A 27500-nucleotide genomic window follows, 5' to 3' on the forward strand; every position below is an offset into this window, starting at 1 on the left:
AATCTTTTTTTTATTATTGATTGAACTACAGATTACGGGAAAGAAAAACCAGCATGTAGACTTTTTCTGGTTTAAGGTAACATCTTACAGGGGTCACAATATTGCCAGCGGTACTAAACAGTTTCTATAATTTTTTTGGCAACTTGAAAATCAAAGAAAACCTGGTTTCACTGTCTCGCCACCACATAAGACGGTCTGCAGAGGTATCTAGTAGGGCTGTCACAGTAATGAAAATTATTCATTAATTCTCTTTATAATAAATGTGATGGCGATTAATTGTCAGTTTTAAGGCTTTGACAACGTAACTATTAAAAAAATGTGTAAAAACATTATTTACTATAGACCAAGTGACCATAACAGAGAAGACTTACACAGAAGTGTCTTGAGCACTTAAACTAGATATGAGGGTCTTGCTGTGTAGATGCGGCCAGTCTGGAAACAAAAAAAATGCAAAAATATACAAAGCTAACAACTCAAATGATAGAGAAATTTCATTTTTAATGTAACCGTGAGCACAATACGGTGTAGGGTGGATGTAAAATGCAGCAGATACTGCAGAGCACCCTTGTTTTCTAAAGGTTCACAATAATTGCGGTTATCTGAAATTGCCACGACCTCAAATAATGGCCATGAGATGATTATTTCATACTTGTGACAGTTTTATATCCAAGGTTCATCCTCAATTTCACATAATTCTAGATTAGAAGAGAGTAAATATACAATAGGAATTTTATGTATAACTCTATTTAGAAGCTATTTTGGGACTTGGAAGTAAACATCACCAAAAATATTATGTGCAGAATCGTTTTAAAAGATACAAATATGAATATTTCTTTGCACGGTACCATCTCAGGTGTAGAGGATTGTTCTCTGCTCTCTTTACACAGTCACAACAACACCCAAGCTGTCATTTTGAAACTTGAAATATTGAAAGAGTATGATTCAGTGAGATGGCATCAAATAATCCATTGTCCATAGACTTCATTGCCTGGCTTTCAACACATGCCAAAACCACAATAGTTAAAATAGATAAGCAAAGGTGTGTAGCCCCTTTATGGTCACACATTATCTGATCAAAATGGAGATTAAACAACCCATTCATAATCAGACAAAACCAAAGCTCATCTCTGTCAGCTACTGATTGCAGAAATTGTGTTTTGTTGGCAAATTTAAAAAAACTAAGCATTTTCATTATTATTAACTTAATTTCAAAACTAACCTTTATATTTTCAGATTAAATATTGTGATAGGATTATCATATAAGAGAAAAGTAACATTCAGGGCAAGAATTGATAGGGAACAGACAAAGATAAATAATTATAGATACTACAAGAAAAAGGGAGGCTTTTTCTACATAAATGGCATTTATTTGATAAAACATTTTACATAAAATATTATTAAATTACATATTATACAACAATTCATAAACCATTAGAAAAGTGCCAAATCGTAAAAAACGCCGGCAAACACCTAAAAACACATTTCTTGAAAGTGCGATTTGTAAAATAAAAGATCGCACCACACATTCGATTCGTTAGTAAAACGTCATCTTGTGAAACACGTGCAAACAAGTTGGTTGATACACAGATAACGTGTAGTTTTCAAGATAGCAGGTTAAAAGTTTAGTGCAAAAAGCCCGTAGATTGTTTTAATACTCACGCATCATAAACATGAATGCAGTAGTTTTTGCCGTTATTATTATCCCATTCAGCAGCACTGAATCCACCGGGCAAATAAGACACGCAAAACTCGATCCGTCCTCCCGTCTCCAACTGCTCAGGAACCGTCACGTTAAACTCGAACACGTCGGTCCCCGGTTCACCATAGCACTGATCCAGGTAAGTACACGGCACGTCCAGGTAACTGTGCCAAGCGTCGAAAGTAACGCGGATATGAACCACTTTCTCAAAGCAGATATTCCTGACGCGCACTGTTCCCAGGATGGAGCGTCTGGTGACCTTACAGCTCTCCAAAAGCACCATGCGTTCCCGCAGGCGACATCTGAACGACTGGAAATCCGAGCAGGGTTGCTCAAAGCCCAAACGCAACCGTACGGTTTTATTTACAGTTTCTGTGAAGTAGTTTAATTTCCAGAGTCGTTTCTCTTTTACGGGTTCAGGTTTCTCGTCTTTCTCAGAGAACAGGCGCACGGTGATCAGGGAAAGTCCTTTGGAATCCGCGAACGCGACGCGTTTCTCTCTTCGGCCGGTGTTGGTTGTAGTAAGACGGGTGTGTTTGTACTCAAATAAAGGGTGACGGGAGATGCAGGGCCGCAGGGGTTTAGGGGAGGACACCCCGATCAGGTGGCTGAGGTGCTGCGGAGAGCCTCTGCACCTAAAGGTCATGGCCATGTCCATAGACATTACTGAAACCGGCGTGCCCAACCTCGTCATCACACTTTGGGATAGAAGTAGGAGAGAATGCTTGGTTAACGGGGTCAATGTAATCATTATACTGTAATATAGGATATTAGTATAAATCACAAAACTTACTTTGCGCAGGTCATCTTCAACAAAAGAGGTTTTTTATATTTTTCCTCAAATCACCAAGTCCTGAAAACGAGCTGTGAAAACGAGACATTAGATTTAATATAGAAAAGTTTGGCTACACATCTTAACCCAAAACAGTCTAAACCACAAAGTCAAGAACACATGAGCTTACTTTCAGACTTTTAGGCTGAACGTTGAATTCCTCAAGTCTTGTTTTCCTTAATATTTGTGCTACTTTACGAACGCGCCGTGATGTTGGGATGCACACCTGAGGTTCATAAAGCTTGTCGCGTAATCGTTTTTAAAAGCAGCTTGACCCCTCCTCCAAACTCAAGCCAATCAGCTTTACAAAGACAGGATGCGATTTACCATTTTTGTACAACCTATCAGCTATCAGATAGATAGCCTGTGTTAAATATTTAAATTGTATGGTAAATTTATGTCAAATTATAATAGCCTATCATTAGTTTCCTAAAAATAAATCAATAAAATAAGTGAATTAATAAAATTATAATGAATAAACGAAAACATGCAAAACTGAATAACAAAACAGTGAAAAGTAATAAACACTTCTATTAATAATGTTTTGTTGCACCTTGAACCATATTCTATATAAGAATTGCTCTGTTTTGTGTTTGTATTGTGCATTCTTTTCTTTTAATAAACAAAACTGCGTGCATGATGTTCTTTGTTTCTCTGATGTGATTTATGTAACTGTGAAATTGACATAATTATGCCTTGGAGTACAGCAATGCCAAGGAAGGAAAGCCTGAGGGCTGGTTCCCCAAACAAATCTGTGATTTCTAACCTCATTAGACGGCAGACGTTCTTCACACATGAATTTGCTTTATTCACAAACCGAGGGAGAGAAAGAGAGATTGTGACCATCACCTTCATAATAGACCTGCAGTTTTGCACGTACCAGAGATGAATGTGGTTTGAACTCTTACCATTTATGACTCAAGCACAGCGCTACTGACTCATTAACACTATGATGCAAAACTCATGACATGACAGATCATGGATAAACCATGGCTAAAAGTGTGTAAATTCAATTTAAATTAAAAACCATCAGCAATAATATTGCTACAAGAATAATTTGTCGCAATAATATTTTTACTCGCCTGAGAATGTTTTCTACTCGATGTCTGAACTTTACTGTGGGAGATTTACACGTGCAAGACCATCACTGTGGTTTGACTCGTAGCAGCCTTCTTAGTCTACTGAAGATGTTTAAGATCACATGACTTAATATAGCAAATAATGGCAATACTCATTTCTGATACCGTTTAAAAATGTCTCATTCAGGCTGGTTTTATAGTCTCATCTTCACAACAAGAGAAGATATAACACATACTTATATGTTGCCTGAGGATGTCTTCACAGTATAAATGCGACCTATTTTTTATGAAAATGTCTACAATGGCTCAGTGGATCAGTGAGTGTCTTCATTGAAAATCAAGATCTTCTGAATAATTTAGGTCAAACCATGAAGAAACATAAACAATGTTTGGCTTCAGAGTGACCTTGTGCTCCCTGTCAAATTTACAGGCAAGATTACATATCAAGTGAAGGTGTGACCACTTCCTGTGGCGTCATGTCAGAAGATTCCAGTCTTTGCATCAGTGTGTGCAATACATTGGCCAACAGCTCGATTGTGATGTGCAGACGTACACCTTCCTCTGATTCATGACAGACTCTAACGTTTGGGCTTTCTGTGTCACGTCTGGTAAAATGGTTAAAAGGAAGCTAATGTAATACAGGAAGCGATTGTCATAAAGCCCAACATTTACAAGGAACCGATGGGCGGTAAATAACATATTTGTGACGTCAGTAAAAGCTTATACACATTTAATGGAAAAAGAAACAATTATTGTACAGAATCCAGATTTTGACATGACTGTTCAAATGTGTTTATTTGTCAGATTTGAAGTTGTTTAAAACATTTTTGACACAATTAAAATAGTGGATGACTCTTCTGTCTGTCAATCGGCATATTTCATAATATTGGAACAACAATAAAAAATAATCTGTGATTGGCCATCCTATTCAGTGTAATCACCGGGTATGTGTAACTCGGTGGAATGCTCACATCACTACAGGTATCAAGCAATTTACTCAATTTAAGAAATTGAGCAACGGGGGAATTTCTCAAGGTGATATGAGAGGTGGTGAAAGGGTAAGATTAAGGAAATTGCAATGTGGCAAGGACAAGTCAAAAAGTCAACAAAAAACATGTTGGTTTTTGTTATCCTCACACAATGCATAGAGTATTCCAGGTTACGCTTATCAACAAGAGCTGCTATTATGTTGATTATCACAAAAAAAAGTATAGGTACAGTACAGTACATTCAAAATATGGCCAGTACTTAATCAAATAATATATTCATTTATATTCCCTCTATAGAGTAACTTTGTATACATTATGAAACACCAGTAACTTTCGTAGAATTACTCACTCTCAAGTTGTTCCAAACCTGTATAAATGTATTTGTTCTGATGAACAGAGAAAGATATTCGGACGAATGCATGTAACCAAAATGTTCTTAACTAACATAGTAGGAAAAATGACAATGAAGTAAGAAGTGGCCCAGAACTCTTTGCTGTCCTACATTCTTCAAAATATCTTCTTTTGTGTTTATTTTTGGGTGAAATTTTATAATAAAGATGCTACAAAAGTGTTTTCCCCAGTGAGGCCATGTAATAACCATTTTTGATTCCTTAAAGAACCATTCACTCAATTGTTCCTACAAGAACTACTTATTTCATTCATTGTAGTCTAAAGACAGTTTTTTCCACTACAAATAACGTTTTGTGAAAAAATTTGGTGACGCCAAAATTGTTCTATAGCACGGTTTAGCACTTCTTAATGGAGGGTGACGAGCACAAAACTTTTCGTTTAAAAAATAAGTGATTTACTTTCAACAAGTGGTAATATAAATACAAATTTTATTCCAGCTCAACCCTAATGACCTGTGATCTAAAAACCACAATGCAACCAACAACTTCCCATTTACAAAGAAAACTGCAGCTTCCGTTTCGGAGGCAAGTTCTCAGCAATCACACTGCAATAACACTGCAATCAATATGTGACAAAATGACAAACAAGTTGAAAAAAAAGATTCATAAAGGTATAGTGTAAATTGTTTTACATATTTCATTCTTTGATACCATACTGTTTTTTATATTCATTTGTCAGAATGCATTTAAAATGTGTGGTTTTCTTGACTAGTTCTTTTTTCCTGATTTCCGAGAATTATAATGAGACTCCTAAATGTCTGTTTTGTATGTGAATTTTAAGATAACTGTTTTTGAGTGAGACATATGGACATGGTCAGAGTCCAAATGACATTAAAGTTATCTGACCAGCAACACTGTGATTCAGCCAGACAGACATTTAGATGGAGAGGAGGAAAACGAGTACAGAGATCACTGGTTTCTCTCTAGTGTCCATTCTGTTCCGGAGGTTCTAAATAAGTTGCACTGCGCCGCTGGCCACGAGAGGTGCTATAGTACGGTAACGCATAAGATGCTGGGAACCTTCATCCAAGTCCACAACATATTCCCTGAAGAAAGAGAGAAGCACTACATTTAGGAATTCTTCATTTTACAGCAATAAAACAATATAGCATTCTTCAAGAAGTGTTGTTTTTGCATTGTAATACTTCTGCTCATCAGTCTCAGGTTCCACGAGGATGTTCTCCTGTGTCTCTTTTACTCTCAGGAATACGAACGAGTCCAGGCATGGCTCAGGAACTGCACAACAAGCAAACATACATAAACAGTCAATCAAAATAGTCTGCTAATGAGTATTTCCTGGTTCATAAATATATTTATGAATGTATATATAAAAAGTTTATACTCATATGTTTTAACATATTCTTGTTCGCTTTTGTGATTTAAGAAAATGTTAACTGTCCATACAGATTCAAAACAACATCTACAAATGCTTGAAAAATATATTTTTCTTATTGGTGCTCACCAGCTTTCAGCATGTCAATGCTCTGCAGATTTGGGGGCATGTGTTTTAAAGCCACAGCACGCAAGTACACCTCTGTGTTTGCCAAATACCTATACACACGAGACACAATTCTTAAACACCACACACTTTGCACAATGTAAATGGTTGGAGAGAGCGACAGAGACTTAGTAAATCCCGTTCAGTAGTGAAAGTGGTTCTGAATGAATTCACTCACTCTTTAGCGAAGGCGAACTCTTCAGGAGACAAAAACGAAGGGTCTCCATCTGCACGGGACTTCTCCTTTTCCAAAACGTGAGGAAAAAACTTTTCTATCTGAGGAAACAACAAGAACTGTATATGAGATGTATATAGTTCATTTACATTTATCCATCTGGCAAAAGCTATTATAAGCAGTGACTCACAGTGCATTCCAGCTTTAGATTTTATCGTCAGTGTATACTTTACATTTTCTGGAAACCGAACCCATGGACTGTTGAACAAGACACCTTAAGGGGTCATATGACACGGATAAAAGGAATATCATCGTTTGTTTTAGATGTAATGCAATGAAAAGCAGTGCGAGTTTGAATCGCTTATTATGCTTATTATATGTATTATATCATTATAAATATAAGGGATGGGCATTTAAAGCAAAAATAATATTCGAAGATCGATGAGAACTATTCGAAAAGTATTCGAAATTCGCACCCCTCCCAACATGGACGCATTTACAGTATTACACACACATAAACAGAGAGAGAGAGACCATTTACACTTTAAATCTGGGACGGCACACTGCTTTATGTATTATGGAATAGGCAATCTTACATTAAGCCATAGATAACGCGCTGAAACATTAATATATTAACAACCGAATATCGGCACTTATTAACAGTACGTCGATCAGCATCAACCGCTCATAATGCTAGGACATTTCCTTGTAAAATATGAGCATGAGCATTTATTTACAGTTCAGAACGGTTTCATAAATTAACAGCTCAAAAGGCTTCAGTTTCTATTAGCATGGAAAAGTTTCTCCAGTCTGGCAGTGATCGTTTTTCTAGACTAACAGTAAACTCGGCCTGTACAAACTCCATACGATTTTTGAAGCCCCCTCTTCCGACAAAGCCGATCGGAAGCATATCCTTAGTGATCATCTTAGTAATTAAAGCCATTATTTGCTCCGCCCGTCTGGCATTCAAATTGGTTGGTTTGACCATAAAACTAGAAACTGATTGCTGACCTGTGGATGGACCTGCTGGGTGCTTCGCCCTCGAATGATTGTGCATCGTAGTTGTTGATCCACGTTAAGCCAGATTTGCATTGCAGAGTTTGCACTATACTTTATTCTCATTCATTTTATTAAAGGACCCCCACACAGAACACATTTTTGACCACGTCTCAATTTATCGTATCCGTTATGCCACGCGAGTCTACAGTGTGCGTAACTTCGTTAACAATTCTTGTGAGAAAATGTTTTGCTCTACTGTCTCTTGATTGACAGCCTTTAGATTTAAGGTGCGTCGTTATTGGCAGCACCACCCTTTGGTTACATGAACACGTAACGCATGAAAACACGGCAAATTTTTTTAAGATCGCACACACTATTTGAAATTCTATAATTAAAAAACGAATCGAATATTCGAAATTCGTGACTCATCCATAAAAAATATACTATATTATCATAAAAATATCGCTCTGAAAAGCAAGGTGTGCTATGATCGGCCGTTAACCAGTGCGTAGTTATTGGTCAAATACTGCAAGGGTGTGACAGAAATGTAACCATATCTGGAACATCAGGTTCCAATTTAACATGTCCAAGGTTTGCAGTTTATCATGTCCAATACATGCATGGGCAACTTATCAAAGACACAGAAAAACACAGATCTGCCCCATATGACCCCTTTAACTTACAGTTAGAATTATAAATACCTTATGCAGTCTTGAGCGGAGATAGCTGCTTAGAACAAAGCGGATGCGATCGATCTCCATACGGTGCATGCTGGCCTTCACATCACCTTTTCTGACTCTCTGGAGATTTTCCTCCTGCACACACACACACACACACACACACAGTTTTCACCAAACCAAAAACACTCCTTATAACAGTATGAGGTCTCTAATGCCATTTACACCTACCATATGTGTGATCTGCTCCATCACACATTCCACCAACTCAGACTTGTTCTCCAACAGTTCTGGAGCAAACTTCTCATTAAGCCAAGCCTGAAACACAGGATCAAAGCTGACGTCTTGATATGCGACACATTAAATAACACATTTATAAAAAGCACATTACTAAATGTAAACCTTGACTATATCAAAATATAACTTAATTATCCAATAAAATCCACAAGTTATAAGTGCATCACTGTATGAAGGAGCCTCAGGCGGTATAATATTGTAACTGTACGTTACATGCAAATGTTTGCTTCTTTGAAGAAACGACATAAAATGTAGTTCTGATTTATTACCTCCTGCAGTTTGGAGATGAGCTCCGCTGGGGTCATCACATCTTCCTGACTCCCCTCATCTCCACTGACATCGCCGGCGTCTGACAACACATCCGCCATCGCGAAACACCGCAACGAACTGATCCTAAAATATCAAATGAATCCAAAGCTGCAACAGTTTATTCGAACAAGAATTAAGTATAAGTCTCGTTCTCTCTTTAGAGAATACTCGGCGTATTCGCATAAATATTCACATACTTTAGACGAACCGAAAGTATATCCTGTCAGACTTTCTGATGTTTACATTCTCGTGCGCGATCAGTGCGTAATACGAGCGGTGCGGAATCTCGCGCCAAAAAGACCACGTGACAAGGCGACGACGCCACTGTGTGTGTTCGAGCTGGTTAAAGTCGCGCGCGTTTACGCAATAAACATTAGTGTTTTCCAGACACCATTTATAAATATGAATGCAAAATAATATTTATGCCAGATTTGTTTTATATCGAATGTATCTATAGATACGGCAATATACAGTGTACTACTGTTTTTAAGAACATAAATAGTACAGTCCATGATATCATATTGTATATTAGAGTATATTATTTTGAAATATTATTGCTTTAAAGTTATCGATTTGTTTTTGTATTGAAAATTGTTAAAGAAAAGGAAAGAAGATAAAAGAAATCATTTTGATCTGTCGTCCAGGACGCTAGGTGTCAGCATTGCTCTTTTCTTGCGCTGTTCTTCATATCAAGCACACAGCAGCTGTGTGAGTGCGTTTGTGTCGCAGTTTGTGGGCACTGTGGGCAGAGTTATGGCAGGCAGACTCTTCATCCGATCAGCAGCTCGTTTTATTTACAGTCGACGATCTCTTCCTCCTCAGCATGACATTAGAGGGCTGGCATCCGGAGGTAAAGGGTTTTCACATGACTCACTGCAGATCTTTAAAACTTTTTATAAAGTGTTTCTCTCTCACCTTCAATATAAATTCATCTTTCGTGCTTTGTTTTATATGCAAAGTGAATATGCATGTTAAAGTTCATGGACGTAAGTTTATGGAGATCTCCGTTGCACCTAACCATTCAGTCTTCTTACTGTTATTCAATTAACGTTACTGCTGTCCTAAATAATTGAATCATAAACTGTATAAAATGTACCGGTTCTGGTAGGAATAGCAGTTCTTGTAATGTATCAAAACATAGTGTTAAAGTTTCAGTTATAAAACTAATTTAGAAAGATAACACAAGTAACATGTCTTAATTGCATTGTAAATCTATCATTGTGTAGCCCACCCAGGGGCGCCACTAGCAGTTCTGGGCCCCCTTACTAAATTTAAGGCTTGGCCTTGGTCCCTTCACAATTTCCCTTTGGTCCGTTAATGAAGGGTCCCCTAAAATGCGAGGGCCCTTAGAATCATCATCACTCCCTGAACCCACCAGTCTAGACTTAATTTTTAACACGGGAATACATCCTCCTTAACTGCGTTGGGCCAAAATTTCGATAAAAGTAATATAAACATCATTAGAACCAATCAAACTTAATCTTGCAAATGTTTTTTGACAGCTGGAATTTAAATATTGTCCTGTGTATCATAAAACATACAGTTGAAAGAAAAAGTATGTGAACCCTTTGGGCTTACTTGGATTCATCATAATTGGTCATAAAATGTGTTCTGATCTTCATCTAAGTCACAACAATAGAGAAACACAGTCTGCTTAAACTAATACCGCACAAACATTATACGTTTTCATGTTTTTATTGAACACAACATGTAAACATTCATAGTGCAGGGTGGAAAAAATGTGAACCCTTGGGTTTAATAACTGGTTGACCCTCCTTTGGCAGCAATAACCTCAACCAAACGTTTCCTATAGTTGCAGATCAGACCTGCACAACGGTCAGGAGAAATTTTGGACCATTCCTCTTTACAAAAGTGTTTCAGTTCAGCAATATTCTTGGGATGTCTGGTGTGATCGCTCTCTTGAGGTCATGCCACAGCATCTCAATCGGGTTGAGGTCAGGACTCTGACTGGGCCACTCCAGAAGGCGTATTTTCTTCTGTTGAAGCCATTCTGTTGTTGATTTACTTCTATGCTTTGGGTCGTTGTCCTGTTGCATCGTCCATCCTCTGTTAAGCTTCAGTTGGCGGACAGATAGTCTTAAGTTTTCCTGCAAAATGTCTTGATAAACTTTGGAATTCATTTTTCCATCGATGACAGTAATCCGTCCAGGGCCTGAGGCAGCAAAGCAGCCCCAAACCATGATGCCCCCTCCACCATATTTCACAGTTGGGATGAGGTTTTGATGTTGGTGTGCTGTGCCTTTTGTTCTCCACACATAGCGTTGTGTGTTCTTTCCAAACAACTCAATTTGGTTTCATCTGTCCACAGAATGTTTTGCCAGTAGTGCTGTGGAACATCCAGGTGCTCTTTTGCAAACTTCAAACGTGCTGCAATGTTTTTTTTGGACAGCAGTGGCTTCCTCCGTGGTGTCCTCCCATGAAGTCCATTCTTGTTTAATGTTTTCCTTATTGTAGATTTGTCGACAAAAATGTTAGCATGTGCCAGAGATTTCTGTAAGTGTTTAGCTGACACTCTAGGATTCTTCTTCACCTCATTGAGCATTCTGCGCTGTGCTCTTGCAGTCATCTTTACAGGACGACCACGCCTAGGGAGTGTATCAACAGTGCTGAACTTTCTCCATTTGTAGACAATCTGTCTTACCGTGGACACATGGACGTCAAGGCTTTTAGATATACTTTTGTAGCCCTTTCCAGCTTTATGTAAATCAACAATTCTTGATCGTAGGTCTTCTGAGAGCTCTTTTGTACTCAAAACTGGTGTGTGTTTTTTATTGGACAGGCCAGCTTTAATCAACACATCCAATCTCATCACATTGATTGGACCCCAGGTTGGCTGACTCCTGGCTCCTATTAGCTCTTGGAGAAGTCATTAGCCTAGGGTTTCACATACTTTTTCCACCCTACACTATGAATGTTTACATGTTGTGTTCAATAAAAACATGAAAACGTATAATGTTTGTGCGGTATTAGTTTAAGCAGACTGTGTTTCTCTATTGTTGTGACTTAGATGAAGATCAGAACACATTTTATGACCAATTTATGAAGAAATCCAAGTAAGCCCAAAGGGTTCGCATACTTTTTCTTTCAACTGTATGTTCATTGACCAAAATGGCATGGCTATGGCTGTGAGGTTTTTTAAAAAACAATCGTGCAAGTACAATATTTGGTGAATCTCAGTAAAGCACTCCCTTGTATTCATATTCACTTGACTTTGTGTTCAGGTATTCCGTCAGATGAAGAGCAAGCCACCGGTCTGGAGAAGATTGTGTTGCAAGCCGCCAAAAAAGGAACTGTAAATATGTTGTATTTTGTAACTTCTGATCAGATAAAGGGTAGAGTGTGAATGAAGAAGAATCACTACTGTCTTTCTTCCAACAGGATCCATTTAACATTTTGAAACCAGAGGAGTATGTAGGCTCCAAAGAAGACCCTCATATCGTTCCCTCAATCGCCAACAAGAGGATTATTGGTTGTGTTTGTAAGTCATAGCATGAAATCATTTGCTGTAGTGCTCAAAAACAGCGATCTATCATTTAATCTGATCAACAGCAACGCATGTTAACAGGATTATATTTTAGGACTTGAACTAGTTCCACACACTACCGCATTTCAACTCATTTCATTTGACTGGAGCAGTTTGGTGTTGTTGCTTTATCATTTAAGCTGTAAGATTGCGTGCCGATGTTATCAAACACGACTTTAAATGTTGAACTGTCTGCGACAGCTTAGGTCCTATTTATATCCAGCCAACTACAGCACTGATATACAGTAGCTGCAGTTTAAGGTTTTTGTCACCGACGTAAAAAAAGTCTGCACCACTGTACTCTCTTACTTTTCAACATTGAACCATTCAACCTACTGACCTATGTTTACTTAAAACAACCCTCAAGCATACTTTAAGAATCAAAAGCAGTCTAGATTTTCACTCGGAAAGACTATAAATGTCAAAGGTATGTTGTTGGTGTAATGCACTATAACCCAGGTTTCTCTGGGGACTGCTTTAGAATCTTTGAAAAACACTAACTATTGTTTCTTTGTGTAGGTGAGGAAGACAACACAGCAGTGATTTGGTTTTGGTTGCATCAGGGTGAGGCTCAATGCTGCCCATCATGTGGCGCATACTACAAACTTGTTTCACATGAATTACCCCATTAAAATCACATCTGTGTTGTAGAGAAGAGCTAAAACACACCTAACTGACTATTAAACACCATAGATGTTTTACATATGCAATACCGTATTTAAACATGAATTGCACAATTAAGGGACCTATTTAGGTCTTTCTCACAAGAGCACATAAAGCGTTGTAATATTTATAGTATGCAATGAGACCCCTGCAACATTTTCCTGTTGTCTGTTTTTTAATATTTTAAGAGGAACAGTTTACAGATACCTTGTAAAAACTTTCAAAATGTGAATTTTGCTCAAACAACATTCCGAATTTGTGCCAATAATAAAATAAATATTGTTACATAAGATGTTACTAATAACTTGCAACTACATTAGCGTTACAAAAGCTAGCGAGATGATATGAACTGAAGTTTACCCTGCTTTGCTTTTTCAAATGTATGTAGAGAAATAACATTCCGTACTCCAAGTGCATATCCAAGTACTTTTTATTTACTTTGTAAATTTTGAATTTGAATGTTGTCCTTGTCTGAACCATATAAACATAGATGTGCCGTTTCTGTCGGTTTTGTATTGCTGTGTGTGCATTGCAGTTATGGGATTGTTGGACAGTAACTTGAAGACCAAAATTTATAGAGGGAATTTATTTTATACAAAAAAATAACATGCAGTATTCAGTCAGACATTAAATTTTTTGTTAAACAAAGTGGCATGAAAAAGAAACGAAATGCCTAAAATAGCATAACAAGATTAGGATTTTTTGTGTTGCAAAATGTCAACATTTCACATGAATTCACCAGAATTAATGATAGGCTTCATCTTCATCAGTTTATCAGATTTAACAGTTTAAAAGAAAAACACAAACTGTTCTCTGAACCCTTAAGCATATAAGTTTATATTCATTAAAAAGTTGGTTTTCCCTGAGAGAATATTATCCTTTACATTAATTCATTTATCAAAATATGTAATATTCCTCATGTTTTCAAATAGCGATGATGATATAAGTTGGACGCCCACTGAACCACTCTTTCCATTGGTGGAAACTTAAGTGGCTTTGGTGATGTCAGCCAAAAGTAGTTTAAGAGCCAGAGCATGCGATACACGTTGGTAAAATTTACCAAACACTAGGGTCACCGCTAGTTTGCAAGAAACCCCTAAAAGTGACAGTTTACCCAAAAATGAAATATCTGTCATCAGCGACGACAACCATTCACTTGCAATGGTTTCGTGTCATACAATGTCTGAGAAGTGAATTGGTTTCCGCGCTGTTCGGTTACAAATATCCTTTAAAATGTCATCTTTTGTGTTCTGCAGAAGAAAGAAATGAGGTTTGAAATGACAAGTGGGTGAACAATCCCTTTAAGTTGTATCTGTAACAGTATTATCAAGTTTTCTTAAAATGTATGTATTAAAAAAATAAATAAGGTCCATTTTTATTTCTTGAGCACTTTAGAAGTCCAGATAGTACGGACCAACAGTATTCTATCCGTATGGATCAATAAGGTTGTAGCCCTGCCATGCTATATCCAGCAGGTGGATGCCAAAACTGTAACGGGTACGGATAGGGAGGCAGGGTGGCCTCGTATGAACCGGGAAAAGATGGGGCCACTGGTGGGCAATGCATAGTATGGGTTGCTGGTGGGATAGGAAGATGTGTAGGAAGAAGGACAGGTTGTAGTGGTAGAGCTTTAAACTGTTCACTTATGTCTCCTCGAGGTCTCTCCGGCAGGTGAGGTATCGTCAGACTGCCATGGCGGTGGTAAAAATACTGTGGAGTTGAAAGAGGCTTGGGCAACACTGTCTTTGCCCTATCCTTCTTTTCCATAATAGTAAACGGAGGTGCCACTGTTATCTTCCTCAAGTAGGGATCGTCTGTGGTGGGCCTCTTAAGGAGATGCTGGTGGTAAGACATGTGCGGTTTAAAGACCTGCTGGAGTGACCTGCATGGATCACTGCGTGGTAGAACTTTGGAGAAGCTAGAGGCATGAGGGATCCAGCAGGCTTTGCTGTTGTATGAGGCGGGTGAGGGTAGCCTGAGGGCTGCAAATCTGGCGCCGGATTTACCATCCAAGCTCCATGCTGCAAGACCCTTCTGGGGCTTTTCGGAGTGTGCTGGCCCAACCGCCATGTATTCCTGGTAATGGTGCCGTTGGAAGTTGGTGAGATCTTTGCTGTTCGGGTAACAACTCAGAGGCTTGCACACTGCGGTGCTACTAGCCTCTGATACGGGAACAGTCGAAACAAGGGATGGCGTTTTACTCTTAGTCTCTTTTACAGGGGACTTTTGGGTTGTCAGGGCTATGCAGTCTTCGGAAGAGACTGAGTATGGAGAAGGGCTGCGGGAAAAGGAAGAAGATGGAGAAGAGACGGGGAGAGGCGAGCCATCGGAGGAGTGGCGGGTGCGAGTCGAGGATGGGCAGGAAGGGGACTGGGAGGAATGTGAAAGATGAATAACCGAGGGTCTTTCTAGTTCCGCCACATCTTCTGTAGTGCCAGATGCAGCCATGGTGAGACTGGCCTGAGCCAGACGCTTCTTTTTCTCTAAAGGGGAGATGACCTCAGGAGGGGTGGGACTCTGAAGAAGGTGGTTCTCCCGGGAGCAGGCTCTGGGGTGGGCACCTTGAACTGAGGATGGTAATGACTGGTCCACGTCTGAACGGTCGGAGGATGTTGACCACTGGCAGCGATAGGAACACAAACCCCTATCACAGCAATGATCTGATCCTAATTTCTCCTAGAAACACAAACGAAACATCTTTTTTTACCAACAGCACATCTGGAGTACATGGACAAGTAATGGGACCCCCTTCTTATGAACAGGTTTGACCACTTTAGTCATTTCCGAGAGCACAAATGTTAATGCTACAGCATATAATGATATTCAAGAGAATTGTGTGCTTCAAATTTTATAGCAACAGTTTGGGCAGGACCCTTTTCTATTCCAACATGACAATGCCCCTGTGCACAAAAGGAGATTCAAAAAGAAATGATTGATTTAGTCTAGTGTGAAAGAACTTGACTGGTCTACGTAAAGCCCAGAACTGAACACGCTTGAGCCAAACACTCATTACCAAAGCCCATCAATGACTTTGTTGCACACAGGGTTAAAGTAATTTTTAGAACAGAAAAGGCCCCTGTCCAAACTGTTGCAAAAAAGATGGTTTTGTATGGTAGAGCATTATTATTTGTTTTGATTGGAATGACTGGAATACTGTAGATAAACCTGTTCATTCAAAGGGGACATCCTAGTACTTTTATCCATACAGTGTATCTTTCAATGCCATTCAAAAATACATAAGGCTCAAAAATATACCATACTGAATAAATGGTTCTATTATATCGCCCAGCAGCACTGACAAAGTTTTCCATAAGTTTCTGCACACTCACTTCACATTCCTCCTTCTCCATCTTTCTCTTCTTCTTGCTCTCTGGCTTGCTCCCCCTGTTCTCTGGGTTTCTCTTGTATTGTTTGCGAGGTTTGGCGGGTGGCAGCGGTTTGTCCTCCTCTCCCCTCAGTTGTCGCTCAAAGGGCAACACCAACCTGCACGAAATGAAGAGTTTTACCGTTGGGCCCGTGGCATGATTCTTATCTCGGCAATGCAAGTTTGAATCTGGCAATTGCGTGTGTAAACATCGCCACCTTAATGCAAATGTACTCTGTGTGTTGGCATTGCCAGCAGTTGCTAGGGTTTTCTGGGTGGTTGCTACTGAGGGGTTTATTTCTGACTCAATTTTAAAAAGTCCACCCGCAATTTGCTATTTATAGCTGCAGAAAGTAGTTCGTAAGAATGATAGTTACCAATATTTAATCATAGTTAAGTTATTGTTGCACAGTTAGAGTATACTGTGAATATAATACAAGGTTATGTAAAGGAAATACTGTCAAAGTATGTAGTTATCACATATGCACAGAAACACTTGCATACAGTTTTGATTGATCACTTTAACATAATGGTTTACCTTTCATAATGTCTGCGTGTGCATGTGGCTGCGCTTGTACTGCCTGGACTTCCACCCAGCTCGTCGTACACATTCTTCCACAGCCTGCGTGCTGTTACCTGGGAGAAAACATTTACATTAAGGGTCTGTGCAAAACCATAACCCTAAATATGAAAACAGCTGTTTAAAACAGGTTATCATGCATTCTCAACCACCAAGTATCTATGCTAGAAGTGAACCATCTATGCTATAGACCTCTTCGCAAGAAATAAAGATGGTCCAGAAACAATTCCAGTTTTAGTTTTTTTAGTTCATTTTCAAATGTAAGATATTTGTTTAACATTTTGAGTCGGCTATAAATGTTCTGTTCAAAAGTATGTGTAGTGTTAAATAACTGAAACAGGAAGTTCTTCTGGACAAGCGCTCTATCGGTGCTGTTTACATCTTCCAAAGATGTCTTTACTTGTCTGCAAAAAAGTTTAAAAAAAGTTCCGGTCTGTGTTTGTTGATCAGTCTGGCTGGTGGCTAATAATATAACTATTTATATTATGTTTCATTAATATTAATTTATAATTCATTGTAAAGTAATAGTGTTAAATATACAAATTTGTTGAATTACATTCAATAAACAATTTGTTAAGTGGTTTGTGTTACTTGCATTAAGTTTTGCCAAGTATGGTTCTTCTATTGGTAACCCAAAATAATCCTGGCTAGACATACTTTTAACTCGCTAGCTAATGTAATTTACTTGTTATTTGTTTAATTATTTGTAAATCTGCAGGGACTCTATTCTTTTTTGGGGATGTGTACCGAAAGTAAAATTCGGGCCAAAAAAGCCTGCATGCGCAGTAACGTTTGTTTATGTTGTTGCTTCAATACAGTCTATTGTGTAGACCTAAAACAGTATGATTGCCAGACTACAACAATACAGCGAGATGAAGTTGTTAGCTAACACAACATCAAATTAAAAGTTACAATCAATTGAAAAACCTGTAATTTTGAGTTATAACATACAGTATAAAAAGACAAACCAACTTTTTCCCGAAATGTACATCTTGGCTTTTTACAACCCAAGCCTGTGCAGTGTTACGGCCAAATTCCTTGTTTTTCTTCTGCGAGTGAGGACAGCAACTGAAATGTTGACTGTTCCAATATGGCGGACACGTCGATGTGTCTGGAACATATAAATATCGTCGCTATTTGACTGAAACGTGTCCCATCCATTTTGCATTATTTTCTCTAAATCATTACTATCGGTCACCCTCCATGTATGTCTGTGGGTTTCACGAGTGAGCAGTTCAACACAATGAAGATATCAATTATTGAAAAAATGCTGTGTATTTCCTGTTAAGTGACTGTTTGGTAGTTACAAGCTTTAGTCTGACAGTTGTGATACTGTATGCATGGTTCAAGGTAGATGCTAGCTGACCCAGTCCCCAAGTCTCTTTAAATATGATACGTAGATATGCCTCTGGTCTAATCTACAATGTAACTTCATAAGTTTAATCGTGAACCAGGTAAAAGTCACATCGCAAGTGCTTAGGAAGCACCAACAATGACATTTTTGTGCTTTGGAAAAAAAACACATTTTGATGTGTGTATTGCGTGCACTGCGTTATCAGTCTGATCAGCTTTTGTCATAGTGGAACTTCACGATTAGTCATTATTTTGTTTCAGAGGTTGTTCGCATGTGTCGAAGAACATACCATGAATTTACTTTCACAGGCTTATGAGGGTTTTTCACCTTTAGTATGTTAATACCGCCCTGACTGTTTGCTAAATAAAGTTAATGGCAGGGTACTTTTATCGTCAGGTGCCATTCTCAAGCCTTTGTTTATAGCGAAATTTATGACTGTTTATGTATGTTACCGGACTGATGCAATCAAGTATTTTTAGCACAGCTTTTTTTAGAGTATAAGGTCAGACTTTCCACTCCCAGACCTTATTAACACACACACACACCCCCGAAAACAAACCGCTTCGGACTGTAATCGAACATGGACAGAAGCATTGTTTGATCAGGCAGGTTTTATTGACCACACGCACGCTACAAAAATACAAACGCTTTAGCACCTTACACCGAATGGAAACTTGAGTGTGAGAAAACAAAGCTTTGTAGTAGCAGATCTGGGCAGAAAGAGCTAAATGAAAGATGGACCCCTGTTCTCATTGTGGTCGTAACGGTCACTGCTATATACGATGGCGTGAGCCTAAACCATCGTAGTTTCCACTGTGCATGGAGGCAAATGCACGACCTTCGTCTCAACTTCCTCATTGGGCGCTGAAGTGTCGGGCAGCAGCCAGAAGGTATTCTTGCACAATGTATCGGTAAGCTATGAATGAGAGACCTATTTTACAGACGGCAGGTTGTGAAAGAAGCATCTGGAGGTTTGCGTGCTCAGGGTTGCATGAGGATACTTACTGCATCATATCCTCCCAGCGTCTCCACAGCTTTGTAGATTTTCCACAGGTTGACTGGAAACAAGAAAGAGAGCCATGTCAGTGTCAACACACATCTTAGTGTCAAAATCCAAGCATGCTTTAGTCTCAATATGTTTTTAAATCAGTGTTTTATTAATGGTGAGTCACGACCCAAAATCCGGTCTGTTTTGGTAGAGCCGCAGAGGACAGGGAAAAAACTAAATGAACTCAAATAAAATGCATCTTAACGGTAACCGTTAATGCTTATATTTCTGTATGTTCTTGAAAACTTTGTTGAAACTTGACAAATTAGGTGGATGCTGACATTACCAGGGTTCATGCATTTTGCTCCAAAACCATAAAAGAAACTACACAAAGAAAATGTGATTTAGACTGCATCAAATCATATTTACTTGGTAGAAGGATAAACAGATTGTGTCGACCACAATGGGCTCAGCAATGAAGAACCACCGGTGTAGCCCAAATAAGGGGTTTTCAAACTTTATCATTGACCCCCAGATTTAATGAACCTTTTGCGAGGGACCCCCTTTCAAAATTACATATTCATTTTGTTTATATAAAGAAGCATTTAAACTGTTAGACCTATAGTGTGATCTTGCAAAGACAGAAATAAAAAATATCTATATCTATAACTTTTGCTGACTTTTGTTTTTCTGAGGAGCCCTTAGAACACCCTGGAGCCCCCCTGAAGGTCCCTGAACCCTAGTTTGAAATCCCGGACCTAAATGATGTAATGTTGTATGCGACAGTATGAACTCACTCTGTTTGAAACCAAGATGAGGAATTCTTTCAATAGGCGTTCCTCTATCCTTCATAAAACGATACAGATTGCTCACGAAGGTCCTCTCCTCACTCTCTGATTGGTCGGGTCTGGAACCCTCTTCACTGTTATTGGTGGATACCGAATTCTCCATCTCCCTGCTGGTCTAGTGACAACAACAATAGTGTACCGTTAAATTATTAATTCACATGTAATTCCTTTACACAACTGCAGTTATATGATAGGTTTACATTATACGTTAACAGTATTTAGCAGCTTTAGTCTCATATGCATGCAAATGACGAAGTTATCTGTCATGGAAAAAACACTAATAAAAAATGTCATTCAACAGAAGTTTGCTTTAACTTTCTTAAGCACATTCCCTCCTTCCTAAATTCGAAATGTATTATTATTTATTATAAATTAAAATAATATTAATATAAAATATTAACATTAAAAATATGGTCACAACTATACCGCAAACAAATAAACAGTATATATTTAATATATATATATATATCTATTATTTACTTTTATCATTTACATTGTAAAATCTCATGGTAGTATTTCATGTAGGCCTACTGTCTTGAAATTAACGTAAAAAATTACAATAGAATTATATTTATTTGACCTTAATGATGACATTTTTGCAATATTACATAGCTAAGAGTCCCTATTAACAAAAAAACTACAGAATATTTAACCCTCAAAAATATCATCAATAGTTAAAGGTCAAGACACATCACAGTACAAAAATCATAACTGTGATTATTTGGCCAATATTGGGATCAGGAATTAAAAACAAAGTTGTGGATCCTTGCAAAATGAAATGCAGCAGAATAATAGTTGCACCTCGATAATTTTAATACATTTTAAATGATAAAGGAAAATTGACGCTTATCAAACCTTCTTTTAATTTTGTTATGCGACCTGCTTATGTTATCTGATGGTTCACACAGATAATATGGGAATTACATAATGTCCCAGGTAATATCAGTTCCCCATTTTTGTCCATTTCAGGCGTTCCCATCATAGTAGTAACAATAAATAAACCTCTGCGTTTACACCCCAGAGACAATATAGTCAATATATGAATTAATGTGGGTGAGTTCGTGTCATTTACAGGAAGCATTGTAATTCAAAATTTCACTTTCACATGAACACGGTCGGCGAAATCCCTCACTGATTCATTTTCTCAGAGCCTTGTGCAAAATTGCAGGTGAAATAGGTGCTCACGCACCTCCGTTCTGAGAGCAGTCATATTGAGACTGTGTGACACTGAAAACACAACAGCTTTGGCTTTCACCACCACTTTCAATAAGTAACCAGACATCCTGTTTGAAGGGAAACCGAACCACTGGTGGGGTTTTCACAAAGGACAGACTGCACTGGTGCTGTACTACACATGCTGTGATAAAGAATCAAGTGGTGCAAACATGAGAAACTTTGCAGTTACTGCAAGAGAAAGAGGCAATGGGTGATAGCTGCGGTGACAGATGCCCACAAATCTTGTGATTTCCGGTTGAAACGCGGCTGTGAATCGGAAAAATTTGACCGATGCACTTATAAAAAACTGCCAGCCTACTTCCTTCTCTCAATAATACACTTGAGAAATTGAATCGGGATTGTATCATAATATTTAAATTAAAGCCCATGAATAAGCTTTCTTTCATACTGTGTTCGAATTCTTAGAGCACCACTAACTGTGAGAAAGATCAACCTGCTCTCACGGCAGTTTGAGACTATTTTACGAGGTGGCTCATTCGTATGAAGATGTACGATTATTCGAAAAAAGCAGTAAAGAAGCCCACAATTTAATCTAAGCAAATCAAACTAAAATGTATAAATATCATCACACAAATGTATGCAAATCAACCAAAAAAGAGGGGCGCAAGCATCTTCTATAATCTAGTCCTGAGATATGACATCAACGTAATAATGAGATTTTTTTGCCTGTTTTACCATCTGCCATGTTAAACATATAGAGGATTAGAAAGCACCAGATCTTGTAGAAACGGAAGTGACTGTACAGTATTTACTGAACAAAAATTATTCACCCTTTGTGACAGTGTTATGAGCAGAGAACACCAAAGTGGAAGTGCTAACATCTAACACCCAGAAACACAGGACAATGACCCATGGTTGAAACAGGCCACAAGAGAGAAATGAAAGATTGAAGGCTAGCAAAAAAAACAAATGCCAAATGTCACAGGATCGACTACGTGGTAACAGAATATCTTCATCTTCTGATCACCATCTTCTTCACATCACAAACCCAGTCTACTAACTAAAATTGACAAAACAACTCACGCCAAGAGCACATTATCATCTCTCCCGCATTTAGTCAACGTCGGGGGCCAAATATTGAATTGACAGTGTGTAATACTAACACAAGGTGGTTAAAGGGATAGTTTACGTTTAATCATTTATTCACCGTCACGTTGTGCAAAACCTGTAAACGACTTTTTCTTTCACAAAAAACACAAAGAAGATATTTTGAGAAACGTCTTGGTGGTTTTGTGTTGATACAATGAAAGTCAATTGGGGTCATGTTTTTTTCCAAAAAAATAAACCATAACAAACACTATAATGTGCTAACAAACAAAACGCACCCAAAAGTGAAAAAAATTTGAATGTTAATGGAAATGACTTTCTGAGGCATTATACACCTACTGTACCCTAAAAGCAACCGCTACACAAAGATAGAACAATTTCTTAACACTCTGCAGATGAGAAGTGAAATTCCCCCGGCGACTACACACAGAAAGCTTTGGATTTCCATTTGACAACTTTAGTGGTTGTGCTGGCGTCAAGCCATTCGCAACCATAGCACGGTTAAGTTAGTGAGTTTCGGACTGAATCGAGTTCCTCAGACAGGCAAACTTCTTCCCAGAATAAAGCTTTACAATGACTAATATTGAACATATCAGGCTTTATTCTTACTGCTGAGTAATACAGAAGACAAGAGGGCACCTTTTCAGTGTACTGAAATGAGTAAACATCAAAACCCAAGTGTATATCTCTCCTCTGTAAAGGGAATAATATCATATATGTAGGTCCAGAAGCTGGGGCATCATAAAAGCCTTTGATTCATATTTTCCCTCGCTTCAGCGGTGAATACATTTTCTTTTGCTGTGGGCACTGCTTATCTCCAATCTTCATCTTTGAGTCATCTTTACAGAAATTTCATATGGCGGTTGATCTGATTGGCATCTAGTCAAACACTTCCTGTTATATTGACAACACTGATAAGCAGCTTCGAGGAACGACGCGTTAGAAAATATTCTTGGAATAGCTTTTCGAGTGTCTCAAAGTATCTTCCAACAGCAGAGGGAGATTGTAATATTGAACTGAATCGGCTATATAAATGGGCGAGGAAATGTTCTGCTCCTCATTCTCAAAGCAAAGAGACACATGTGCAATAATTTGCTATTAATACAATATTGAATTAAAACAATTAGTTCGCTTTGTACATTTTGTTTATAATATCAGCACGTATCTCATCCATCAACCGCAACCTAAATTAGCCATGATAAATAACAAACATATTAAAGATCATTTGTTGAAATTTACACAGTATCAAGACTGCGGTGAGGACTGAGCTCAGCTCTTTAACTCTGCACTTTAGTTTCACACAGGAAGGGGTTTATTGTGCGTCGATAGCAGTGCCCCTGTCCCTTAACCACGACTATACGTATAGCTCAGTCCCCCATGTGAGAGACTTTCTGAAAGCTACAGCTCTAAAATTTCCACCTCATTCAAATTTCGGAAAAGTGCGTGGGTTAGTCAACTGTGGATCTGTCAATAACACTCTCAGAATGAGAGTTTCTACGCGCTGATAAAGTCGCAGCGGTATGGCCAGAGCTCGCCACCAAAACCACATGGCTTTCAACTTCTGACGCCACCATGGAAATATGATGCATCTTTGCACCAGCAAACAAAGGCTGTTTTCAATTACCAGAAGTGTGAGAAAAAAGCCATCCGTGATTGTTTACTTGCGTATCCGTGTGCTTGCGGCCCAAAAGAAATGACTACACATGTCGCTTATTACAATACAAAAGAAGCACTCAAAACTCCCTTATTCGATTGTTATTTTGACATACTGTCGTTTTGGAACCACCGAAACGGCACGACGGGTTTGAGTCAACGGGTGTAAATATACTGGAATGCATGTTTTTCCTGCACGCAGAGAAACATAATTCTTACAAAATGAAAGTCAGATGAACATTGTAACCACAGACTGACACGGTCATGTGTTACTGACATAAGCATTTCTGTGCAACAGAAATATTGCAACAATACCAGAAACAATTTGGCAACAGTTATTATACTGAAAGGGGATCTGAGAGGTTATTTATATAAATTACGGAGAGATTGCAAGAGCTTTGACTCGTGTTTATCAATCCGTCGTACTGAACGTACAATAAACAAATCAGCGGTGTGACATTTACATAAAAGATGTAGATCTTGATTTAAAACACAAAGGAGACTAACATAACGTGTGTTTGAAATGATACAAGTAGGAAAAAAATATCATCCACTTCAATTCTGGGTGTCTTACCTGGCTTGGTGAATTCAGCTCCTGGTTTTTGTTATCACACACTTCTATGTGCTCATCGCTAACATCCACCTCTGCACGCGGGTCCAACACTAAAACAAATGCGATCGGACCAGTTACACACAAATACGGGCAATGCACCAGAACTTCAAAAGCCATGTATACATGCACACATCAATATACATTTTCCACTGGTTAAGAGATATGGGTTTTGCAGTTGCTAGATATTTACAGACCAGTGTGGCCCAATGGCCTACAGATAAGACAGATGTTTATACCATAAGCAAATAAGACATCCAGAAAACCGAAAATTGCAATGTTTGTTAGTAAAGCTGGCGGATTTTGAAACTGATGCGAAAGGCAGAAACACAACTTTCATTAGCCGAGGAATATTTCATCTTAACGGTTTATCCCTGTTAATAGTTCACCTAAAAATACATATTCTGTCATCACCTACTTTTTGGGGGGAACTTTTTATTTAGATTTTTGATTTACCAAACATTCAGATCTCAGATTTCACACAAAGAAAGGAAAAAATATATACAGTATAACGCAAAAAAGAACCTTATATAATGCAATCCAATACGATGCCTCAAAGTTAAATTAAATGAAAAATAAAGAAATGAAATACAAGCATATCTCTCTGTCATTTCAAACCTGTGTCAGTTTCTTTCTTCCGCAGAACACATAAGATATTTTAAGGATTGCTGTGAACGGGCACCCATTCACTTGCATCGGTTATGTGTCGGTACAATAGAAGTGAATGGGGGCCAGCGTTCTTCGGTAACCGACTTTTTTCAAAATAACTTCTTTTGTGTTCTGCAGAGGAAAGAAAGTCAAACCGGTTTGAAATAACAAGAGGGTGACGAAATGTGCAGCATTTTCATTCTTGGCTGAACTATCCCTTTAATTTCTACCACGATATGACTTTCCAAAGAATATAATTATGTTTCCTTGTGTGGGACCTGAGGTGACTGCAGTATTAAAATAAACCAAATTAAAGATCTCTTACCTTCAGTTTGTCAAATATTAAAAATATGCCCTTTTGACCTATTAGCCATGAATAGATCAACTTTCTCTCTTTAGAGATCTGCTTTGTAAAATGCAGTATTCCTTAAATATTGAATTAAATAGAGAGAGACAGACAGAGACAGAGAGAGAGAGAGATTCTAATATGAAACCACATGATTACAACACTATTTCCTGTCTGTATGCATAAACCACAGCTACGTGATACCAAACTGAATAAAAACTACATACGTGAGCAATCCAACAGAATGGACCCTTCAGTGTATCATCTGGTCATTTACATTTTCTATCTCCCACAAATGTGTTTATCAAGCAATCGTTTGTCATACATCTATCAGTCGATTCTGTTTGCAGAGGCTAATATGATGCAATGGTTTCATAGATGGAAACCATACCAAGCATTCCACCGTTCAAGCTTTGCTCAAAAAACAGCACAATGTGCCCAGCACCTGATCATATTTACAAACCGCATTGAATTATAGACTCTCCCCGACAGCCTGTACCTCAAAGTCTCCACTTCCCTTTCTCACAGCCTTCTCATCACTCTTTACACTCACATCTCTGTCTGTAACATCCAGCTACACTTCGCTTTCGAGATCAGACATTTCCTGTGCCATGGCACAAAACTGTCTTCTGTTATTTTACTTCCCTTTCTGAGCCACAGTGCAGAAAGGTTGTGACAAGTTTGACTGATATTATCACTGGTGTGATAGTTGAGCACATTGTCTGATATTATCCAGGCATGTTTGCTTCAAAGGGGGTGTGTTATTAATTGATACTACTCAAAGACACTTTAAACTGAATTAAGTGATGGATTTCCTTTGTATGAATTGTAACCACTATTGTCTTTATATCCTGAATCGGATCGATTTCTTCACAATTGTAAAGTAGGGCGATAATCACATCATTACGCAACATATAGATTACAAGGATGCATGCGTAACCATCATTACGCTCACAATATTAAAGCAAAATAGTGCAGTTATAAAAAGAGGCTAAAAGGTTATCATTAAACCAACAAAGACACATTTGACATTTGCTCCCCGATCAGAAAGAATCAACCGTGATGTCCTGTGATGTCTTGTCATTATCTGTCTCAGTAAATGTATCAGATGAGGGGTTTTACGCTTTAACAGCAATGTGTTGCTATTTCTCTAAACCACTTCCTCAACCAGCACGACTTGTTAAGGTTATTCATATCTAGCCATCATTACTGTCACTTGAATGACTTTAGTTACAGAAACTTGTGCCCCATGTTCCTATTTATTCATACCGGCTGTACATAGCTTTGTATTTGCATAATGTATTTGCCTATTAAGAACTTTAGCCATTAAGTTTATTATATAAATAAACGAGTTTTGAAAGTAAATCCAAAGTTTAAATGTGACCTGATACATGAAAGAATTTGTTTTACAATGTTCTGTCGGCTATTCAATTTTCTAGAGACGCAACAACTTGTTTTAACGCTTACCGTTGCAGAACTAAACCATATAAAGGACATCAGCTAACCTTATATATGAAAAAGTTATCAATCGGAGATTATTAGTAGTATTACTTTGTCATATAATTGCTAGAAAAGACACTCACCCATTTTGGAAAGACGCTTCGCCGCAGAGTCCTGCGCGTCTGACAGTTTAATCGCGTTTGATTGACAGCTCA

At 38.3% G+C, this 27500-nt stretch overlaps 4 protein-coding genes across 9 annotated transcripts; 1 reads left to right on the forward strand and 3 right to left on the reverse strand.

The window, feature by feature from the left end:
• Positions 1–1345: 1345 nt before the first annotated feature.
• On the reverse strand, positions 1346–2791 carry ppp1r3c2b (protein phosphatase 1 regulatory subunit 3C2, duplicate b). Of its 2 annotated transcripts, none has more exons than XM_056729614.1 (3): positions 2670–2791; positions 2493–2563; positions 1346–2397 (listed from the first exon to the last, which is right to left on the reverse strand). In XM_056729614.1, exons 2-3 carry the CDS (start codon positions 2504–2506, stop codon positions 1656–1658), a joined length of 756 nt encoding a protein of 251 aa, XP_056585592.1. In that variant the 5' UTR covers positions 2507–2563; positions 2670–2791; the 3' UTR covers positions 1346–1655. The 2 variants fall into 2 exon arrangements, with proteins under 2 accessions (XP_056585592.1, XP_056585591.1); XM_056729613.1 differs by having other exon boundaries at positions 2662–2789.
• A 2630-nt stretch (positions 2792–5421) lies between these two features.
• gins4 (GINS complex subunit 4 (Sld5 homolog)) lies at positions 5422–9280 on the reverse strand. 3 transcript variants are annotated; one of them, XM_056773188.1, is made up of 8 exons: positions 9173–9280; positions 8925–9072; positions 8590–8676; positions 8383–8496; positions 6686–6783; positions 6472–6560; positions 6155–6245; positions 5422–6055 (listed from the first exon to the last, which is right to left on the reverse strand). In XM_056773188.1, the coding sequence occupies exons 2-8, from the start codon at positions 9021–9023 to the stop codon at positions 5959–5961; spliced, it is 675 nt and encodes a 224-aa protein (XP_056629166.1). In that variant the 5' UTR covers positions 9024–9072; positions 9173–9280; the 3' UTR covers positions 5422–5958. The 3 variants fall into 3 exon arrangements, with proteins under 3 accessions (XP_056629166.1, XP_056629167.1, XP_056629165.1); XM_056773189.1 differs by having other exon boundaries at positions 8925–9048; positions 9162–9253; XM_056773187.1 differs by having other exon boundaries at positions 9162–9243.
• Positions 9281–9637: 357 nt separating this feature from the next.
• Positions 9638–13461, forward strand: LOC130440214 (cytochrome c oxidase subunit 5B, mitochondrial). Of its 2 annotated transcripts, none has more exons than XM_056773191.1 (4): positions 9638–9814; positions 12207–12271; positions 12364–12463; positions 13028–13461. In XM_056773191.1, exons 1-4 carry the CDS (start codon positions 9718–9720, stop codon positions 13138–13140), a joined length of 375 nt encoding a protein of 124 aa, XP_056629169.1. In that variant the 5' UTR covers positions 9638–9717; the 3' UTR covers positions 13141–13461. The 2 variants fall into 2 exon arrangements, with proteins under 2 accessions (XP_056629169.1, XP_056629168.1); XM_056773190.1 differs by having other exon boundaries at positions 9646–9814; positions 12207–12277.
• A 281-nt stretch (positions 13462–13742) lies between these two features.
• arid5a (AT rich interactive domain 5A (MRF1-like)) lies at positions 13743–27500 on the reverse strand. Of its 2 annotated transcripts, none has more exons than XM_056773185.1 (7): positions 27429–27500; positions 24816–24904; positions 20255–20420; positions 19475–19527; positions 17074–17171; positions 16501–16654; positions 13743–15847 (listed from the first exon to the last, which is right to left on the reverse strand). In XM_056773185.1, the coding sequence occupies exons 1-7, from the start codon at positions 27430–27432 to the stop codon at positions 14609–14611; spliced, it is 1803 nt and encodes a 600-aa protein (XP_056629163.1). In that variant the 5' UTR covers positions 27433–27500; the 3' UTR covers positions 13743–14608. The 2 variants fall into 2 exon arrangements, with proteins under 2 accessions (XP_056629163.1, XP_056629164.1); XM_056773186.1 differs by lacking the exon at positions 27429–27500 and adding an exon at positions 25825–25856.

This window comes from Triplophysa dalaica, chromosome 18 (assembly GCF_015846415.1).
Source record: "Triplophysa dalaica isolate WHDGS20190420 chromosome 18, ASM1584641v1, whole genome shotgun sequence".
In the NCBI taxonomy this organism is placed as follows: domain Eukaryota; kingdom Metazoa; phylum Chordata; class Actinopteri; order Cypriniformes; family Nemacheilidae; genus Triplophysa; species Triplophysa dalaica.

Bases quoted from the DNA above. Each gene is read 5' to 3' on its own strand.
- arid5a (XM_056773185.1), bottom strand. The intron at 20,421-24,815 runs GTAAGACACCCA...TGTTGTCACTAG, and splicing joins AGCTGAATTCACCAAGCCAG to ACCAGCAGGGAGATGGAGAA. The intron at 19,528-20,254 runs GTGAGTTCATAC...TCTTGTTTCCAG, and splicing joins TCATCTTGGTTTCAAACAGA to TCAACCTGTGGAAAATCTAC.
- LOC130440214 (XM_056773190.1), top strand. From the start codon at position 9,718: ATGGCAGGCAGACTCTTCATCCGATCAGCAGCTCGTTTTATTTACAGT. The intron at 12,278-12,363 runs GTAAATATGTTG...TTCTTCCAACAG, and splicing joins AAGCCGCCAAAAAAGGAACT to GATCCATTTAACATTTTGAA. The intron at 12,464-13,027 runs GTAAGTCATAGC...TTCTTTGTGTAG, and splicing joins GAGGATTATTGGTTGTGTTT to GTGAGGAAGACAACACAGCA.
- gins4 (XM_056773188.1), bottom strand. From the start codon at position 9,023: ATGGCGGATGTGTTGTCAGACGCCGGCGATGTCAGTGGAGATGAGGGG. The intron at 8,677-8,924 runs GTAATAAATCAG...CCTGTGTTTCAG, and splicing joins TCATCTCCAAACTGCAGGAG to GCTTGGCTTAATGAGAAGTT. The intron at 8,497-8,589 runs GTAGGTGTAAAT...GTGTGTGTGCAG, and splicing joins TGGAGCAGATCACACATATG to GAGGAAAATCTCCAGAGAGT.